The 21835-nt window shown below is 34.5% G+C and overlaps 2 protein-coding genes and 2 long non-coding RNA genes across 5 annotated transcripts in view; 2 read left to right on the top strand and 2 right to left on the bottom strand.

Annotated features, from left to right (window-relative positions):
• Positions 1–4190: 4190 nt before the first annotated feature.
• Positions 4191–5921, bottom strand: LOC120775329 (membrane-associated progesterone receptor component 1). The gene is made up of 3 exons (XM_040105471.1): positions 5573–5921; positions 4659–4811; positions 4191–4604 (listed from the first exon to the last, which is right to left on the bottom strand). Exons 1-3 carry the CDS (start codon positions 5919–5921, stop codon positions 4411–4413), a joined length of 696 nt encoding a protein of 231 aa, XP_039961405.1. The 3' UTR covers positions 4191–4410.
• Positions 5922–8158: 2237 nt separating this feature from the next.
• LOC120775257 lies at positions 8159–9605 on the top strand. The gene is made up of 3 exons (XR_005705305.1): positions 8159–8707; positions 8766–8935; positions 9043–9605. It is a non-coding gene; the product is annotated as an uncharacterized LOC120775257 (long non-coding RNA).
• A 925-nt stretch (positions 9606–10530) lies between these two features.
• Positions 10531–21835, top strand: part of LOC120775654 — a 51883-nt gene continuing 40578 nt past the window's right edge. The window contains exon 1 of one of the 2 annotated variants that reach the window (XM_040105914.1): positions 10531–10832. In XM_040105914.1, coding sequence (XP_039961848.1) covers positions 10739–10832 — 94 coding nt within the window. In that variant the 5' untranslated portion in view covers positions 10531–10738. Of the gene's footprint in view, positions 10833–19723; positions 19771–21835 lie in introns of those variants that run through there. The other variant, XM_040105915.1, reaches the window with a different exon arrangement.
• Positions 10858–21510, bottom strand: LOC120775655. Its single transcript, XR_005705345.1, has 3 exons — positions 21354–21510; positions 20636–20888; positions 10858–11025 (listed from the first exon to the last, which is right to left on the bottom strand). It is a non-coding gene; the product is annotated as an uncharacterized LOC120775655 (long non-coding RNA).

Below are 21835 nucleotides of genomic sequence, written 5' to 3'. Positions count from 1 at the left end.
TTCTGTGCCCACTGCCGGCCGTGCCGTGTGTTGTGCTATAGGCCAGTCAGCCACAATCTGTGTTCATCTGTGATCCAGGTGACAAAACGCATGCTTTTTTCAATAACATATGATGCAATGATGTAAAATTGTGCAAATTGTAGATTTTGTTTTCCATAGACAATGAGGACTATCGGAAGGTGCTTTCTGATTTTCGGTATAACTTCCGGTTTAGCCGGAAATACTATCAATTTTTGTCTTTCAAACGACACATACATGTTTTTTCTTCAGTTTTGGAATAAACATTCATTCCCCTCTAGAATAATATACAATGTGCATAAATTCCAAGAAAATAGTATTTAAAAATTGTATCCTAATCTAGCAATATCAACTACACATCAAGGTTCCTATTTATAATATCCATGGAAACTTGCCATTAGTCGTTTTACGTTATTGTATAGGATAATTAGTTCCTATTCCAAAATCAAGGAAAAAATATGTAGGTGCCATTTGAAAAACAAAAATTGGTAGTATTTCCGGTCAAAGCGCAACTCACTCAGGTCGAGCACAGATGACTAGTGACGGAGAGATTGCAAAATGTAAATGCAATAATAAAAGGATTGCTGTTACAATTAACCATATACCATATAATTAACCATATATACATTTTTGAGCGGTCAAGCAATTGTGAACACCAGTGTTACTCAACTAACCAAAATAGCGGCAGATCTCACTATCAAATATCCTGATGACTTGGATCCGCATGAATTTTCATCAGAAATTGAGAGTTTCAAATTTCAAGCAACGACGCTGATGAGTGAAGCCACAGACATGAACCATTTGAATGTATTAGAAAAAATATTCGATCTGTCGCTCGAGGATGTATATCCGAACATAACAACAGCACTGAGAATATTCTTATGCATGCCTGTTACGACGGCTACTTGCGAGCGTTCTTTTAGTAAGCTAAAACTCATCAAATCTTATCTTCGTTCCTCTTTAGGCCAGGAACGGTTGGCGAATATTTCTATTTTGTCGATTGAGAAGGATACTACAACACGTCTCAATTTCGATAAAATAATCGATTTATTTGCAGAGGCGAAATCCAGAAAAGTATTATTCTGAACGATATAAGCGACCCTTGTATAAATTATTATTGAAAATAAGATGTACGTTCTTTCACTTGTAAATATATGATTTTTGATTTGGGCAACATCGGTTTCCATTATACTATATGGTAAGGGCGCAAGCAAGGCAAGGTTGTTGCCACAGGCGCTGAAGCAGCTAGTTCCGGCTCTGCTTCATATAATACAAAATAATCACGCATGTGTGACTCAGAGAATGGTTTTTTACGTTCTCTGTGTGACTTTGTATATTTTTCTTCAAAGCATTTCTCTTTATTTATTCTCGCATGAATTCAGTCGTTTTACATCAGAGAAGCGCTTTACCTAGCCCGCGGGCGGCCGACTTTATTGCTCTCTCACAGATTCGCTCACACGTATTAGTCAAGCGCTCTCTATACATTGTGGAAAATTAATGTGCATTTGAAAATCACTTGATCAACGACTGTTGACTGCTACGCATGTAATTTGTATGTGCGCGCTGATTAACAATTTTACCGTGTTCTCCGAACTAGATTTAAAGAAATTGGTTCAAAACCATGAAAATATTGATTTTTAGTTTTTTGATACAGCCGTTTAGGTGAAAACTTCAACATAAATTCAATATTTAAATTTTTTTGAATTTTAATTTCTTTTTGACACGTGAATTGTCTTTATTTTTGTAATTGATAAAAAATTAATAAGGAATTTCATTAATTTCACAATTTTGTAAAAGTTGTCGAACCACTTTCAAATTTTTTTTATATTAATTAATACTAAAGTTTTGTATTTTTTTTTGGGTGTAGCAGCAAGCTCTCTCATACTCCAACACAAGCACACAGTTTGGTAGTGTGCGTTTGGGCATCACTCCCTGCCAACCACGGCTACCCGCTTGAGACAAATATTCCAATACAACTACACATTTTTTCTCTATGCACTAACACCAACGCACATTTTCGGGTTATATTTTGTTTACCTAAATGCAATGAAAAAAAGTTTCTTTCATCTCTTGATTTATTTGAATGAGTGCGAAGGAGAAAACATTATTGTCAATAGTGACAAAAGAAAATCCCAAAAAGGGTAATAAAAAAACGATTGAAGCGCTGAACACATAGAGCGCGACAGACTGCAAACTACATCTGTCAAATATTAAAATACACACGTTCTTATGGACACTGTTATTTTGACAGCTGCGCAACTACACGACTGCAGGCCGACAGTTGTCGTTCTCGCTAACTTCAATATCCTCCTATATTTGCCAACGACAGTAGGATGACAGTAGAGTTGACAGTAGAATGGAAGACAGAGATATGAGGTAGAGTGGTGATGCCACTAATATGTAAAATGTAAAATTATTCACAGCTCTAACAAACTTGAAGTTATTTTACAAATAAAAGCATAAAATAGCTATATTATAGCTTTATTATATCATTTGTAATAACAAGTGATAATTTAAAGCAAAAATATTTACCTATTTACTTGTTTTTTGCATAAAAAATTTCACTTTGAACAAAATATTAAAATTTCATTGAAGTGAAAGGAATTAGTATGGCCACAACGAAATTGTGTACATACAAAATGGACAACTGCGTTGTTTTGTGTACATGCCGGCCATTGTGTTGTTGTTGCTTCTCAAAATGTACATGTAGTAAGATGAACAACGACGTTTTCAGCTCACTGTCGTGCTGCTGCAGCCTGTCGCAGTCATTGTGTTTACACTTTGAAGTTAGAGAGAACGACAACTGTCGGCCTGCAGTCGTGTAGTCGTGCAGCTGTCAAAATAACACTGCCCATAAGAACGTGTGTATTTTAATATTTGACAGATGTAGTTTGCAGTCTGTCGCTCTCTATGTGTTCAGCGCTTCACACGAGCAACTTGTGTTGCGCAACTCTGTTCGAGTTTTTTTTTTCATTATCTTTCACTCTACTTTAACCCATTGTCTACTCTTTACTTTAACCCATTGTCGTTTCTTTTTCCTTATAGGTATTTGGGCCACTCTATCATATATATTAATCAGCTCTGTCAATTAAGAAATACATTTTATTTATTAATACAAAGATATATCACCCTCTTTACTATCGTCTGAATCAATTTGTATGGCTTCCTCCATACATTTCACAATATCTTTAATTAATTCGATTTTTTCGTCATACTCCATTTTCTAAAATATTTATATTATATTATGTTTATTTGTATACATATTTGCAAATTACTTACCAAAAGATGAAATTAAATTTTTTAAATATATTCAAAATATTAATTTCAAAAAAAGATACGCAAATGCAACTATGTACTACGAAAGAAAGAACACGAATGCCGAAGACGTCGCAGCGAATTGTTACGAATAAGAACACAAAGCGAATTGCTGAACACTGGAAACTCGGCGCGATTCTCCTCTCCTCGTCGCCCCTCTCCTATAATCCAAGAGTTGCCGCAACAAAAGTTGCTTCGTGTAATAGTCGACTTATCGGAAATTTCGCAACAGTTTTGACAGTTCCACATCTATTGTGACCTAAAAATACGATGCAAGGCAATGAGGAATTTAAAAATTATTGTGAATTGAAAATACATTACGATCCGTTTGCTGTCGTATTTCATAATGCCAATCACCGCATACGATTGACGTATCACGTAATTTTCATTCGTATGTTTGCCGATCCGTGTACGGGTGTAACGCTTCGACCCCTGACTGCCTTGAAATCGGATAACAATTTAGAAGCTAGGTACAATAATGGGCAAAATCATGTCAAAAACAAGACAAAAGATAAGAATTTTATTAATTTTTTAATAAATATATGTATTTACTTGAACAATACACATAACATATGTATATGTATATAGTTCGTCGGAATAAAAGTTTACATCTAAAGACGCATATATTGTGTTATATGTAAAATTAAGTAAATGACATATTTCGGGTTGCATTTCTTCATTTTTGCAAATACCTTCCCTAAACATCTTAATTTTTAGATTTTTTTTTATTTTAAAGATAGTTAATTTAGCCAAGTAATTTTTCTGAATTCTGACCTAAAGACTATATCAACCACAATCCCGCATATGTTTTGTATATATGTATGTATATGAACATTGATAAAACAAATAAGACACAATTTGCGTAATTTCATCTAGGCTGTGCATAAAATCAAATGAGAATTGCAATTGCTTAAATATTTGCCATTTTTTTATCTTTCATTTATCAACTGATAAGCATCGTAAAAATGTTCAGCAGAGGGTTTTCAAAGTTTTAATTAAATATTTTTTTGTAAACTAAAATTTTTGTAAATCTATCAATTGTGATCTCAAAACAAATATTCGAAAGATAACTACTATTTATTTAACTTCCTCATCGGTTGAGTTAGCGACACGCTTCCGAACACCGTCATCATTGTTGCTTGCATTTGTGGTGGGAACAGAGGAATTCGCGTTGACTTCTGTGACAACTTCATTGGAGTCTTCTTCCTCGTCGTCATAATTAGTAGGTTGCTCACCTTTACGTAGTAATTTGCCCACCAGATCGTATTTTTCTAAAAAATATATTTTAAATGCGACCTCATTTGATTTACAAATCAAATTGATACCTTTGAATTGCATCTCCCATTCTCGCACAGAATCCATTTCCATAGCATTTAAGTCACTTAGATCATCATATTCTTCTTTATTGTTTGGTTCGACGTTAAAGGTTGCCAAATTGCGTGATGCGTCCCTGCCAGCAAATGACGCATATGGTCCGCCTATAGATAATGATAAAAATAATGTTATTTAAATTAATTGCAAATATAACGTGCATAATTTACTTTCTCAGAATCTATACAAATCGATGCTAATTTCTTGATATTTAAGAAGTCTGATATGTACCTTGAAAAAAATAAATGTCATGTTCATATGTACTCACGATGAGTTGTTATTTTAGGAGTGATTGGCAAATTTTAAGATAAGATAATTCTCGGCTATTTTTTTACAATCGCAGGAACACATACACAAGATTAGAGGCATGTCTTTACACAAAATCTTAATTTAATATGTTGTCATTTTCTATTCTTGCTTTTCTTTTTGCTTTTTACTTGGAAGTTAAAATTCAAATATATGCGCATTATAAAACCCTATTTGTAATAGACCATAGTTTTAATTAAAAAAATATATATACATATATACGTGATATGTTTTTTATAAATTCTTTATAAATTATAAAACCGTTCAACTATTTACACTTAGTGCGTTACAACATAAATATTCATCATGATATATCCATACATACATATATGTATATGTTTTAATATGAATACGTATGTATATCACCTGATAACATTTACGCTGCCGGCCGTCAGTTTTTTTAATATTATTACAATATATATAATAAGTACTTAAAGTTCTACCGCCCATTCGTATAAATTTATACTGAATGTGTATGAAATATTAAAATTACTGCCATATGAGGATTTATATTAATAAATAAATAAAAATATACTATATACACATGTAATAACTTATTTACCTGGACCGTAAAAACGTTTTGCTTTTGTGGCGTCATATACAGTTCCATTTACTGCTATAAGTATTCTGCCATCCGGTCCATTTCCATCATATGCACGCAACTCTTGTATGGTAAAATCTCGTCGCAATTTAGGAAGCTCAGGTATTTGCGAAGTACCTTCACCGGATCTGTCCCTGGGTACTTCATAACGATCCTTTACAATTTTGTAAAAAAGAAATACTATGACTGCTACAAGTGCTAAATTTAAGGGGCTATAGATAATTTCTTCTACGATGCCCAACAAAATGGATGAGGATTCGTTGCCGGCTACATTGCTGTTCGAGTCAGCTGCCCCAGCGGATACTGTCATATTGTAAGAATTAATATGCGAGTTTTTACTTCTCACTACGCCTAATTCGAACTTTGATCTTGAGCCCTTGCACCGCTGAACCAATAGTTAGATGCACCTTATTTTACTGTTTGAAAAATACTTTTTGCTGTTTCACTTTCGGTGGATTTCGTAGTAAATCGTAAAAGTCGTGTGAAAAATTTGTTCAATGGAAATGATAGAAATTTCAATGCACTCTCCCAAAAATAAAAATAATGCGCACTGCTGAAAAATTTATTTTGACGTTTAGAACTTACGATGGCCAATAAGTAAACTTCACATTAATACCGCTAGGTGACGCAACACATTTATATCCAGAGCTACCATGTTTTAGCAATAAATTATAATTATACGCTGTATGGAAATAAATTAGTTCGAAGTTTTTTTGAGTTGGGTGAAAAAAATGTTAAGGCTGATTTACACAGAACATTTGCTTCGCTTTGCTTTAGATATCCGAACAAAGAAAACTACAAATATAGGTATGTATATATGTATTTACACTTTGTCAAGAAAAAATCGCAATTTTATTGACGAGTGGCTCCAAAAACATACACTGGTATATTCTTCGCTTTGTTGTTGAAGTACGAATTTTCAAGCAAAGCGAATAAAGTTGTTCAAAGTGTAAACACAATGACTGCGACAGACTGCAGCAGCACGACAGTGAACTGAAAACGTCGTTGTTCATCTTACTACATGTACATTTTGAGAAGCAACAACAACACAATGGCCGGCATGTACACAAAACAACGCAGTTGTCCATTTTGTATGTACACAATTTCGTTGTGGCCATACTAATTCCTTTCACTTCAATGAAATTTTAATATTTTGTTCAAAGTGAAATTTTTTATGCAAAAAATAAGTAAATAGGTCAATATTTTTGCTTTAAATTATCAATTGTTATTACAAATGATATAATAGAGCTATAATATAGCTATTTTATGCTTTTATTTGTAAAATAACGTCAAGTTTGTTAGAGCTGTGAATAATTTTACATTTGACATATTAGTGGCATCACCACTCTACCTCCTCTTTCTATCTTCCATTCTACTGTCAACTCTACTGTCGTTGGCAAAAATAGGAGGATATTGAAGTTAGCGAGAACGACAACTGTCGGCCTGCAGTCGTGTAGTCGTGCAGCTGTCAAAATAACACTGCCCTTAAGAACGTGTGTATTTTAATATTTGACAGATGTAGTTTGCAGTCTGTCGCCGCCTATGTGTTCACCACATCAGACAATAGGCGCCGGGTATACTTGCATTTACTATATACTTACATATATTTATTTATCTTTATAATTTTGTATGAATTTGTTTGGAAGCCGAGAATTATTACTGAAAATATTATAGCATTATTTGCAGTGTGCCAACCAAAATTCAATGGTATTATAGAATTTCGTTCAATACGTTTATAAAAGCATTCAGAGCTACTTTTAAATATGTTTCTTTAAGTATTCCAAATTTCAAAATATTACCTAGACTTTGAACGGAGGACAATACTGACGCATGTGTGGTTTCGAACACATTGGATATCACATATGTATATGTGTGTATATGTCTAAAAGTCAAAATATGTCAAAAAGTGGTTAGTAATTTTGGCCAAATTTCATATTACGGTATAGTTAAACATTATTCAAAACCCATTAAACTTTCTAAGCAATGATTTCATTAAATTATTATATATAGTATATATTTATTAAATATAATGTACATATGTATGTACATAGTAAGCACACCCTTTGCTTTCTAAAAAATTTACTTCTAAACAACTGTGGAAGCCGCGGTATTGAAATCTATCATTTGTAATTGTCAATGCAAATATATATGTAAGTATAATTAGCGCTGAGCATTACAAAAAGTATTATGCTATGCAAAAAATTCTAGCTTTATTTTTAGAATCTAATATGAAAATACTATATTTAGTAATCTCCCACTTTCACTGATAAAGATACTAGAGTGGAGGAAATCATTATATTTATTATGTTTAAACTAGGGCAAGATGTAGACCTCACAGCTCTTGAGAATCCATTTATAAAATATAGTTTATATAACAATATATTCACGTTAAACCTAATCCCACTAAGAGCGATGTCTTCCGACTAAATAAACTAATTTATTTCTCGCTGTGCAGAATAATTTAAAATTACATAGGCATGCATGTAGTATGTATGAATGTATATGTTTATCCATCACTAAATCAATGAAACCGATGATAAATACTTAGTTGAACGTAGGCGCAGCGAACAAGCAGGTGTTCGGAGAGTGAGTGAGCAAAATCCCGTGTCTCCATACATACATACATAGATTTGAATACACAATTATGCGTTAGTATGCTTGATCAGGTATAACATAGGCGTCATGTCCATGGATGGTTTGAGAGCGTATGCGTAATCGCATGTAAGAGTGTGAACCCGGTATGGAATGGAATGATTACACGTTGGTGGAGTAGAGGTGGTGATTTTGACATAAGTTGATTATTAATTTTGTCCACAGACCACATAATAGTCAGTACTTCAACGGTTGACGTACACTTGAGAAGAGTGCGCATGATGAGGTAGCGATCAGTATAAAAAAGTTTCATTGATTGGATTTACGAGATTGGAAAAACTCAATTGAACTCGATTAGAAAAATTGGAGAAGGAAACGAACAGGCGCATTCGATAGTATAAAATAATTATTTGACAAAACGTTTTTTATCTACATATGTACATATATGACGCCCAAGATCAGCTTATGCCTGACATGGAGGTTGGAAGAGGGATTGAACAGCTTGTATGTATTAATGTTTCCAATGAAGAGAGATTCTGTAACTGTCCCGCACTTTTTATAGGGATTTCAGAAATTGTATGGTTGAATATTTCGGAAACGTGAAAACCCCAAGTGGCTAGAAATGAATACACTAATGATTTGAAATTTTCGAACCATACTTACTCTGAGGACATTTCAAACCGTCGATTAAAGACTAAAATAAAGAGATCCAATAGTCTCGGCGAACCACAGGTACATATGCACATACATACATATGTATTCCAAGAATTATGCATTTAAATATGTAACGCAATAAAATTTAGTTTGGTTTGATTTTTACCGTACATATATCGTTATAGTGCTCAATGCGGAAATGTAAAATAATGCATATATACATAAATACGTATTTACATATGTAGGCTATATGTGGCATATCAGCAGAAGTATCCGGATGTTGCAAATATTAAATGGCTTCTTACGAGGAACTACTGTTCGATTGGGTTGGATTATTCCGACAGACAGATTATGAACAATGGACACAAGCGGGTAAGTAATAACTGAATCTTAAGCATATTTAATTAAATAATATGTGCTCGCTAATTTTTCGATGGCGAATTGTTGTGTCCAGCAAAACTTTAAATATTTTAAGGAAACTCGGTCCATAAAACAATTTATTTTAGATATAAGAAACTATGTAATCATTAGAACAGAATTGAGTAATAAAGTTTTGACCATAACTATTTGCACGAGCTCCATAATTGAATGTAATCTAAGTTCTAATTAGTTTTGTCAACGGTGGTATATTAGTCTGATATATCATTTTCTTAGAAAAATGGATTTTGTCTACTTACTAGCTCAATAAAAAGAGTCCCTTACATCAGAAAGATATATAAGAATAGCTACACAAGGAGAAGAATTGTCTTTTATGAACTGAAAAGTTTTGTTAGTCATTTTCCTCCTGTGATCAATATGGCCTATTCATATATCGTGAATATGTCTCGATTAATCGGATTCTAGCTGTCACGAGGACAGACTTGTCGAGCGAGAACGATAATATATTATGATAATCAAAATTGAACCACAAACACAACATCTTTCTTCATACCGAAATATATAGGCAGTAAAAGAAGATTTCTTCGATTTTAACCTATTTATATTTAGTAACTGCTCTCCACTTCCTATATGTTGTACGATCGAGAACAATACATTATAGCAATCTTCCGATTTCCATTAACGAATTTTCCGTTAGATTTTAAATTTATACATGTATATTTTTAAGGTTAAAACATATACATACATATATGTATGTATATGTACATAGTTGCTAATAGACAGTCGGATAAAAAATAAAAGGATTAAATTAAAGATATGTATTAATATTGTGTGTATATAAGTATATGTATTATATCGATATGAGAATATATACCACACAAACTAATCTAACAACCTTCTAGCATTCAAACGAACTCCACAACTGGCGATAACAAAGCTGCATAAAATAATATTAAATAAACATTAGTAAAAATTATTTCCAGAGTAAATTAAGTGTATCAAGCGATATTAGCCTCAAAGCAACCCTGTGATATAAGACATTGAAAATAGAAAGAATGATGGGACAGAAATTTAAAAACAAATATATACATAGATATGTATGTATGTATAGAAGGGGATACCTACAAATACATATATAAATGCTTATATACCAATAAATAAGTATATGTATACATATTTGCTCTACTATATTCTAGGATTCCAATCTCCAGTCTTGAACTTCGTTTCGGTTTCGTTGTACAACTGTAAATCAATTATACTCCGCTAGTTTGAAATATGTACATATGTAAATTATTTTTAGAATTACTAACTTACGATTTCTCAGTTGCTCCTGATCGGTTCGTGTGTTCGTCGCGTTGTGTCCCTTTTGTGTTAGTGTCAATTTTTTGTGTTAAATACTTTAAATATATAATTAAAATTGAGTGTAGACACTTGTTAAATACAAGTGGAAATAACTTTTGTATAAACAGTGGAAGAATCCAATTCTCATTTAAGCATTAAAATATGGATTCGATTATTTTACGTTTTGACACGTTCCGTGTCTTAGATGAAAACTTACGGTTCATGAGGAAGTTTCTAATGGATCTGAGCGAAAAAGGTAAGGTGAACTTTTACATGCCATTTTTGCTTTCCAGAATTAATCATTTATTGGAATTCAAATAAATTGAAAAAAATGCTACACCAACGTTAAATTCAAGACACTAAAATATATGTATGTACATATATGGCCTATGTGTGTATTTATGGTTAGGTTAGTATACATATTGTTCCTTTGCGTCTATTTTTACTTTCTGAAACGAGATTTTCAAGCCAGAATTCCAAGTTAGATTAAATTATGGAAAGGTAATTAAGTACATATATTCAAGAGATTAAAAAAGTATTTTTTGTAGTATAGACTGACACTAGACAATTGGTGTGCTCTGATATAAACAAATTTATAATAACTGTTACATGGCTGTAACTGCAATGATGGGTCATCTTATTTCCCAAGCGAGATGGCCTGTATTTCTTTGTTGGCGCTGCCGCTGCAACAAGTGTTCAGCATTCATCGAGCTAGAAACAAAATCATATTTCTTGGTATACATATATGTACAAATGTATATACATGTACATAACCGATAAGTGAACAGAGGACATTGCTGCTTAATGTTGTGCAATTCAAGTCCGTTCATTTCGGTTGTCGTGCCGACGTAATGAAATATTGATTTGTTGAGTGTTGTCTGCTTTGCAGTTATCCAATTCGTTCAAATCTACAAGAAGAAAGCATTTAAGATTCAAATGAAATTGAAACAACATCAACGGCTATAGAGTTTACAGGACGCTCCCTAATTCACTTTCTCCATATTACCGACCACAGAAGCACGAGCTCATTGCTGGTTGCTTGTTTATCCAGTCGGTTGGCTTCGAGTGCATTGATTGGGAAGCCTGCACTTTAGCGAAGGTGATATTAACATTCTCCCGGAATTCGTGAATCAACAAACTCTCGGCACCGGACGCTACGAAACCAGACTCGCCACTCAAACGAAGGTTCATATACTCGCATTTTGCAGTTCTTCGCCATAGTGAAGCATATTTCACGTTGCACTGGGCTAATTATTTTGCTGTCATGTTTTTATAATTTTATACTCTTGCAACATACTGCTACAGAGTATAATAGTTTTGTTCATATAACGTTTGTAAATATCACTTAAAATTAATCGAGATAGAATAGGGCTCTATATATATGTACATATATATATAAATGATCAGAATGACGAGAAAAGTTGATTTCCGGTTGACTGTCCGTCCGCCCGTGCAAGCTGTAACTTGAGTATAAATAAAAATATATTGATGAAATTTGGTAGACACGTTCATTGGCACCATATGAAGTTTGGTATTGTAGATGGGTAGATGATAACCGGAACACTGCCACACCCACAAAACACCATTGATCGAAAATGTGTAAAGTGCCTTAACTAAACCGTAAATTAAGATAAAGAAGTCAAATTTGGCACAACGAATCATATTAGAAGGAGAAGCACTTGTGGTATTGTTAAAAAGAGGGCGTGGCCCTGCCCGCCGTATAAGTTTAATGTATGTATATATCTTCCGAACTAATGATATATACATATACAAGGTGCGTTCCAAAGTAAACAGGACTTTTTGAATCTAGCGCCTGCTGTCTTCATCGATTGTCCAGTGAGAATTTCATGACATTTCATTGATTGGAAGTGAAGTTATTGCATTTTAAGTGTCAGCATGTTTGTGTTATCGGTGCGAAAATGAGCTTCGAACAAAGAGCCAACAATAAATTTTGTTTTAAAATTGGTAAAACTTTTACCGAAACGTTTCAATTGATGAAAGAAGTTTATGGCGCTGATTGACTATCTCGTAGCAGAGTGCACGAGTGGTTTCAACGTTTTCAAAGTGGACAACAAAGAATTTGTTATTTGTGCGGTATTCTACCTTTGAGTTTTGAAGACGTAGAGGCCATTCAAAAGGCTTGCACCGGCATATTGGTAGCCATACCGGCCAACGAGCTAAAACACTCGTTCGACATGCTTTTGGACCGTGCAAAAAGCTGTATTGAAGCAAAAGGAGACTATTTTGAATAAACTAAATTTATTTTGCCGAAAAAACCATTATTTTTGTTTTTTTTTTTAAGTTCTGTTTACTTTGGAATGCACCCTGTACAAATTTACAGAAAACAAAGTGATTTGAGCTCCCTTACGATGGTGTGAAAATAAGCGAAGTCGGACGATAAGCATGCGCACTCCACTTATAAAGGTTTTCTTAAAGACTACTAAAAGTGTAACAAATCAGTAACTAAATGCATCAGAAAAGGTTCATATCAACCAAAGTTGGGGCATGACATTTTTCTGGTATTCCTATGACACATTGCAAAAATGGGGAAATGGGACTACAACCACCCCTGCTTACCATATAACACAATCAAACAAAATCTTAACTATTCAATCCCCTAAGTCATGGACCCCAGGTCAATATGTGAGATATATAATTGAAATTTGGAGAGAATTCTTTCTTGATAGTAGTATGTCTGAGTGTCAAAAATTGGTTCAATCGGGTCAATCGGCCATACACCTAATATAAAGATTTTTGAACTTCCGGATAACTTTATACCGCGTATATGGGCCAATTTAGTATGTGAGCTATCTTAATGAAATTTACAGAGCGTGTTTTACTAATAGCTGTGTATTTTTGTGCCTAAAATGTATAAAAACGGGTGAAAACTTGAACTAGCCCTTATATTAGAAATTTTGAACATTTGGCCATGTGGAGTGATGGTATGTGAGGTAACTTAATGAGACCCAGAGATCATTTAATTAGTATGTGGCATGTTTGTAGTATATGGTATTGCCTAACTAGATAAAATCGATTAAAGATGATTTGGTATAATTTTCACATTGATTGTAATCTATTCATGACTTCGTCCAACAATGGCGTTGAATCCTTTCGTTACATTTTCTACTATTGCCAACAACTGGTATTTCAGCCGGCTGTAATCCTCACAAGTTGCAAGAGTATAAAATGTTCGGTTACACCCGAACTTAGTCCTTCCTTACTTGTTATGGTTTTAATTTTTTATTTTTACCCTTCTGTTTGCTATTGTTGCATAGCAAACTGGTTTTATTTGGACCATTGATGAGTTTCAGCGCAGCGAACTACTTTTCCAGTTGTATAAAAAATTTAATCTTTTGCTTTTTCGATGTAGTGCAAACTTCCAAACTTCTGCTTAAAGTGGTTTAAAAGACATACTTATGGAAATGAAAGTTCAAATCATTCTAAATGTTCACTCAATTACTTGGATTTCTAGTTTTGAATCTAAACTTACAGATGACTGCGGTGAATGCCTTGGAAGAGTGAGTTGCCATATATACATAAGTAGCACGAGGCCATAGTGGAATAAAAACATAACATTTTGGGCAATTGTGATGTTTTAAGATGGAAGGCTCCTTTAAAAATTCGCAAGATTTTGATAACTTCCATGGAAGATAGGGAGAAATTTCCGCTAAATGCTTAGTAGGGATGTTGATGTCAATATTCCATATACCATACATGTACATACATACACATATATATATTTATATATGCATGGTATATGTTGCGAGTATGGCGCACCTAATGTTACTTATTGCGCTTAATTTTTGTAATCAGATTTCAGAATCTTGAAGTCTATGGCCCATTTCGGATCGCAATTGGAATGTTTGCCTGGTGCGGTGTCAATGCCGTTGGTGGCAAATTCACGTTCCCACATAATGCATATCCAACTGAAATTCAAGCTGATCTTTGTTTGAATTAGTTTAGTGTTTGGCGCAGTCGTTGCTCCCGATGGCCCGATGTACAGTGTGTCGGTAGCGGTGAATATGAACATATAATATTATAATACTAATTATAATATGAAAAACTTTTGGACCTGTACAATGCAAAGTATTTTATACTCACACTGCGTCAACATTTATAAGGCAGACATGTTTCATCCAAGGATGTTGATACTTGATTCAATCTGTCATATGACATACGCCCTAAAAACAGCACATCGAGGAAAGTGTTACTCTGGATAATGTTCAGTTTAAATTTGTCGGCAAAAAATGTATGGACACTTTTGCAAGTCGTACATTTCACCACTGTTTAATCACTGTGTACAGCCAACAGGTTTACCTTGATTGTGCACTCTTGTTATTCGTTGCATGTTGCGAACATACTATATGTCTGTAAATACATGGCTAGATATTGATACGTGCAAGTATTTTAGTGACTTTCGGAGTCGTGTCTGCCATTTAATTGTGCAGAAAGTGTAAACATGAGATGAAGGTGCGCAAGACACACAAAATCTGCTTAAAATATTTAAACGGGCAAAAACTTGTGAATAGATTATACCACCTACTCATTTTTGCAATCTTATTGTTTTATAAATGTTTTTATGTTTATCTCAAAACAGGTTTGATTCAATATTTGCTTGGTTACGTTGAAGGTAGCCGATAGGTTTTCGCGAAGATTACTTAGCCCATTTTTAAATTTGCTGCGCCTGTTTCAAAAACGTTGCTTGGTCTAAAAATTTTTGACTTTTCAATTAAAAATCATAAATAAATTAATTATAAAGATAAAGAAATCTGAATAAACCATCAATAAAAGTAGAAGTGAAGGAAACTTTGGAGGTCGATGTACTATACGTCATAATTAAATCTCTCAGTGATGCATAAAAAATATAAAAAATTATTTAATCAGATGAAAATGAAAAATATCAGCCCTAGTTGGCTTTTTTATCAATAAATAATACTTATACATACGAAAATTGGTCCAAAGTAAAAATAATCTCATAAATTGAAGGATCATTTGGTGTATCTTATATAAATTATTATTTTATTTATTTACTTACATATATATATATTTATGTGTAAAAGTATATTGTCACAATTATTAATATTTATAAGTCATTGATACCCATAAAAAATTACTAAGTTGGTGATGTCAAAGGGCATATAATTTGAATAAACATTGACGGCTACAAGCCGTTTTCACCAAGTAAAGCTGAGTTCCGTGTAAAGGAACGCTTAAAACATAAGTTTTTGTTGTAAAACTTTTGACTCTTGAAAATTTTCATGGCCGCTTTAACTTTTCTCTATATTGTACAATGACAGTTTGGGAACCCTATACGCTCGTTTATTCCGATCAATCTCCGCGTGCATCTATTGTAAAATTTTCATAATTTATATAACCGTTCTTTTGTTATTATTACTCATTTATTAAAAATCAAAAGTACACGCCTTATCGTCTATTTCTGACTAAGGAGCCTGCAATATACTTTGATGAAATACGGCAAGTATGAAACCGAAATTTGCCATTTTCTAAAGATTACTATATAAATCTGCCGAAACAAAGGTCTAAACTGCTTTTCATATGCATTGCTTGGGCATTTACCATTATGTTCCTTTTTCCCCCCAAAAATCAATTAAGTATTTCGTTGAGGTGCTATATTTTTGGTTGACCTGTACTGTTCACTGCAGACAGGTCACCTACGGGTGTGTATTCAGGACTCATTGAGTGGCGACTAAACTTGTGTTGCTTTCTTCGTCGTTACTTACTACTGCCATTGGCTGCGGCGTCACCACTTGTTGGGGGAAACTTTCCTTTTCAGGCAACACGGCATGCCTTAGTCTTTGTATATGTATTTGTAAACAACGAAATTCCATTCTTCAAACTGCACAGTGATCGATGCGATCGACTTAATTCCATTCACAAGTCTGGCTGCGCCGACTGGCCGTGAAGCTCTTAACTGCCAGTTCGGCAACGCGCTTCAAATTGATGTTATGGCAGCTACGTAACGGTGGAAGTGCTCATACGGCATTTGATTCAGTTCACAATTGTATGCATATACTACATATATATACATACTATTTGGCTGTGAAGACCAAAGACTGCAATGCAGATAAACGGTGCGATACATTTGCATTTGTTTGGGGATATCGAATGTATCTTTGATGGAAGCATATACGTGAAACTATAACCTGGGCGATTAATTAATTTGAAACGCAATGACCCATCTACTGCAGAGGGCATTGACCAGCAATTTTCACAAAGATAAAGAGAAAGTACTTAGAATCCACAAAGTTATATATCTTGATAAGACAATCTTCATATCTAGACAACAATGTGGTTCTAGTTTAGACTAGGACATTAGTGCCAATAAAAATACTACCTATTCGGAGATACATATATAATATGCAACTTATAGTAAGCAATTGTTTTCTGTTAAATACATAATCGAATATACACAATATTACACATATGTATATTGCATTTAAATTTGTCATTTACGGTTATAGCCAATAACTCCAAACTCAACAGATTTCTATGATCTTCTTATTCCATCACTTATATCACTGTTCTCTGCGACTTGGCATTGATAGCATAGCGAAAATATTACAGACTCTTAAGCTTTATCTTCAATGGCTTAAATGGCCACTGCACTACCATTGAGGCAAGAGCCTCCAATGGCTCGCTTAATAGTATTTGCAGCCTTTGCAGTGTTGCCGATATGGCAGTTGTTTAGTTTAATTAAAACGTTTCCACTACAGCAGTTGTCATGCGCACTTCCCACATCAAGCGGGTATTGCCTTAACGATGCCTGCTGAGGAAAGTGGCAGAAACTTTGTACAAACAGGAGGCTTTTCAAAAATCCATAAATTCATTCAAATGTGTGATGTCAATGAATTGATTTATGATCATGTCCACCGTAGATGTACATATGTACTCCTCTTCCTACCTACATATGTGAATGAGACTCAATGGCGATTTTCAGCGAATGAATTGCTGTTATTGCCTATTATGGGGTAATTGGTTGTGCATGGGTGGAAAGGGTGTCGCACTTTCTGAAGTCTTCTTTGCCCTGTTGACGTTTGTGTAATGCCAGTTTGTGTATAAATTTTAGCATAGAAGACGCATTTACTGGAATTCGAGCTGTTTGATTGCAAATACTTTGAGAATTTTCAGTGACAATTTGCTATTCAGATGCTGTTGAATACTATATACATAGATCTATCATCGCTTTCCTGACTATGTCGTAAGGTCATTGTCAGGCCTAAAAACCATCTATTTGATTACTATCATTATGAAGTCGCCCAACACAATTAGGAGAAGTTTATCCAAGCTGCAGAGGCTCAAGTATGCCCATACGTTAGATTTGAAAGTGGCGGATTCGATTGACAATTCGTACATACAATACATTGACAGATCAACAACGTGCTCATCCATATACACATTTCGACGGCATTGGCAGCACTGTTTAGCTTTGGCGTTTGTTTACAAAAATGAACCGGCTTGCTGGAAAGCACCTTGGTTGTTGGATACATTCTGATAGACGTGCATAACATTTGGAGCGAGATGCCTGATTCACTTCGCACTAAAAATACTTTCAATGGTCGGGTGGGTTCCTTCCAGCTCGTCTCATAGATCATAAAAACTGAAGTCATCGATTTTCGATGGGGCTTAAGATAACTGGAGGCACATCTGGAGCGCATGAAGCAAGTTTAATGAAACTTGAATGCATAGTTAGCTAATAGATATGCTAAGTCAGGTGTTAAGTAGGAAGTGATATGCGATAAGCTGCTAATGAAGTGAGCACGAAATCGTTATGCGTGCGTATGTGTATGTATGTATTTCGCTTTTGTCACAAGACTGTACCAGGATAGAAATTGCTATAACATCGATAGCAACAATATATGTAAATTGTATTTGTACGATTTGAGTATTTGAAAGCAGTGGGTCTTCGGCATCAAGCGCATGAAAGCTAAGCGAGCACCGGTTTTCTTTACATTTGTGCAAAGTTTAGCTCCGTTTCGCTTACTTCATTACTTAACATATGCAAATATAATACATACATATGTATGTATATGTACTATATATATATACATATACAAACAGATGTAATTTTTGTTGTCAGCTGTTTTCAATGCTACGCATGTTGCACGTTTTGAGAAGGCTTTACGTGGCAGGAAGCGGTCCGCTGTTGCGAGCCAAATGCAGCCTATGTTCCTTTAGGATACCATGAGTAATCAATGAAAGTGTGTAGCGTCAGTGGGGTATAGATGAACTTTATAAAACTTGCGCTCGCAGGTAGCCACGAATACGTACTCTATGGCATTGCAGTAAGTTTTGTTGCGACTCATTGGAGCAGTTGCCGGGCACGCGCTCAGCAAGTGCAATTCTTTTGGTGCGCATGCGTTAATCAGTGATATAATGAGGGTTCGCGTATACGTCGGCCCTACCAGACAGGCTTTTTGAGGGTGGTTGAAGAGAGAGCTTATATGTATATGCATTTGTTTGTCATAAACAAGGCTCTCTCGGACGAATTGCGAATACCACTGTGGGTAACTGTTCATACTTTTGAAAATTAGTATTTTAAAGAGGAAATACCTATAATGATGTTAATAATATATAAATTGTAAATAAAACACAACTTTGTCTCCTGCAAATTTTCAATTATGAGAGAAGAAAGACATAAAAGTTATATCTGTATATATTCTCTGAGGTTGATTTTCTTCATTTAATTACTTTAGCTACTTTGGAGAACTTCAAATTTTCTGATTTCGAATTATTGCACAAATTTGTTCTTAATGAAATACCAAAGTTGGTACGAGTATTTAAGCTTGTCTGGTATCTTTGTTATACATTTACCCTACATTCATAAACACATAATAATTAAAAAAACAACGGATCTAAGGAAAATTATATAAATATATAAAATAATAATTCTGCGCTTAATCAGTAGCAATGAATTTCTTTCCGTAATAAATTGAACCCATTACCACTGTCCAAGTAACAAAAACACCCTTAAGAAATATTATTATTGTAAGCGCTTTTGCAGCGGGGTTGCAGGTATGCTATTGTCTGCAAAGACTTTTTGGGGTGGGCGTTCATTGCTCGTGCGGTACGATGGCAAGGAACGATGGTTTCAGTTGTCACTGCTGTCGTTCGTTTTCATTGTTGGTTGACCATTCCGCGACATTGTAAATACGCGAATCTTTTAAACAATAAAAGTAATATATTTGAACTTAATTAAAGCACAAAACATTCTAAAGTTACTAAGCATATAAATAATGATACAAATGCATTCAAATAAGAAGTTTCTTGTAGAAGTGTAGTGAATTATTGGCAAAATCTATTGAAAATATTTGGTGCTGCAAAAACAAAACGAATGCAGCTTCCAGTCAGAAGCTTGAAAAATCAATACACGGATTCTAATCTCATAAATGCATATTCGAATATACATATATAAGTGCATATATGAGTGCAGGTGCATCCATAGATTGATGTTGAACACAACTATGAGCTTAAGAGAAAATATCATCCGCTTGGGAGTAATAGAAATTAACCCGTCAGCGGAGTTTGAAAAATCAATATTTTCGGCAAAGATACATGCAAATGTCTGCATCGCTTCTTAAACTTCACAACTTTTGCAGGCGTTGCATTACCACAGATGCGGCTAAATTTGCTCGTCTCATTTACCATCTTATACTTAAGAGTCAACAAAAATTATAACTAAAATGTGTGCCAGAAATATTATAAACATAATTATATACGAATTAACTATTTTACAACTGGTTTGAACCACAGGCCCAACGAGTTTGTTATTGTTGATGTCCTAAGCTATGAATGGTCATAGATTGGTCTGAAATAAACCATTTTCATATCAGTCCAGAAAATATGAAAAAAGTGTACTCTGATTGTGGAAGAAAATCCCTCAATAACTCACTAAAAAGCGTTCTGAATTTCAGAATTCAGTCTTTTGTTTTTTGTGTAGTAGTTGGATTTCAGACGGAAATTTCAAGTAGAAAGTGCAACCCAATAATTTGTTTATAGTTATTTTAAATGTTGGTTTTGTTTTTGTTTGTACATACTTACTATTATTTATAGATAATGCCAAATTTTCCGCGAAATTTATTTATATTAATTGAGTATAGTTTTTTCCTACTTTGCATCCACTTGTACATATTGCGTATAATACTTGATACGCTCTTTTTTCTTGTGTGTTTGACATCTCTGTGGAGCAGTGCGGCGTGTCGTCCCGCTCGGCCAGCGCCTCTCTTCTCTGTACACCTACCCTCCCAAGTTGTAATGCAATATGCGAGACGGGTGTGCATAATGCGCGAGAATGCTGAAAGCAACACACAAATTACCAACTTGCTAAGAGCCAAGAACAACAATAAAACGGAATTATAAACACACGCTTATATGAGCAGTTGAGCAGTAGATTCAATAAAATTGAATGCGACGACTTTTTGAGTTACATGATATTTCACTTTTACCAATGTAAATATGTATGTAAGTATATGGCATTGTGTACGGATGCGTTACGTCTATTTTGTTGTACTGTGAAGTAAATTCTTGCGTTCGGTAGTAGTACGCCTTCACGGGTGGCGACAGTTTACAACATTCGCGACCAGTGGCCGCAAGGAGTTAAGTGGAGTCGTTAGCGTGTTCTTTTGTGTAGTCAATGAAGTGCATAACTGCGCCCGGCTCATTATCAACATAGTGCTATTTGGAGAGCGGCAAGCGTTCTCTTCCAAAACATTTGTGTTTGTTTAAATTTTGAGTGCTGTTAGACGCCGTTTGCTCTTACCTCCCCTTTCCCTCGACACGACTCTAGCAGATTATCAACATCGGACGACGATATGATGTTTAGTTCATTCGCGGCAGGCCAAACTTCGACAACCTACTGGCAGACATACATACATACACACATTTATACATACGTTGTGCCTTGCATTATTGTGCTAATTTGTATGTACATGTGTATGCATGTTATCACTTGTGTTTAATTTTGCTGTTTGCCTCTGTTTAGGCGGTTTAGTCACAATTGTTGTTGTTACGCAGACCTTTCGCGCCGTACTCTGTCCACTCCGCGCTAAACTTATTGACGTTCAGTTTCAGCTGCGACTGCCATGTTGTGTCGTCCGCATTCTTAGCTATCGCGCTATAACAACTGCAGTGAGTTTAATTTTAAGCTGAAAAGTTGTAGTTGTTGCTATGTATTTCGTTTTGGTTGTGTATTATCAATATCAGCTGTTAGTACATACATAAATACAAACAAACAAAAGTGTT

The sequence above is a fragment of the Bactrocera tryoni genome, chromosome 4 (genome assembly GCF_016617805.1).
Source record: "Bactrocera tryoni isolate S06 chromosome 4, CSIRO_BtryS06_freeze2, whole genome shotgun sequence".
In the NCBI taxonomy this organism is placed as follows: domain Eukaryota; kingdom Metazoa; phylum Arthropoda; class Insecta; order Diptera; family Tephritidae; genus Bactrocera; species Bactrocera tryoni.
This window is presented reverse-complemented; position numbering and strand designations above follow the sequence as displayed.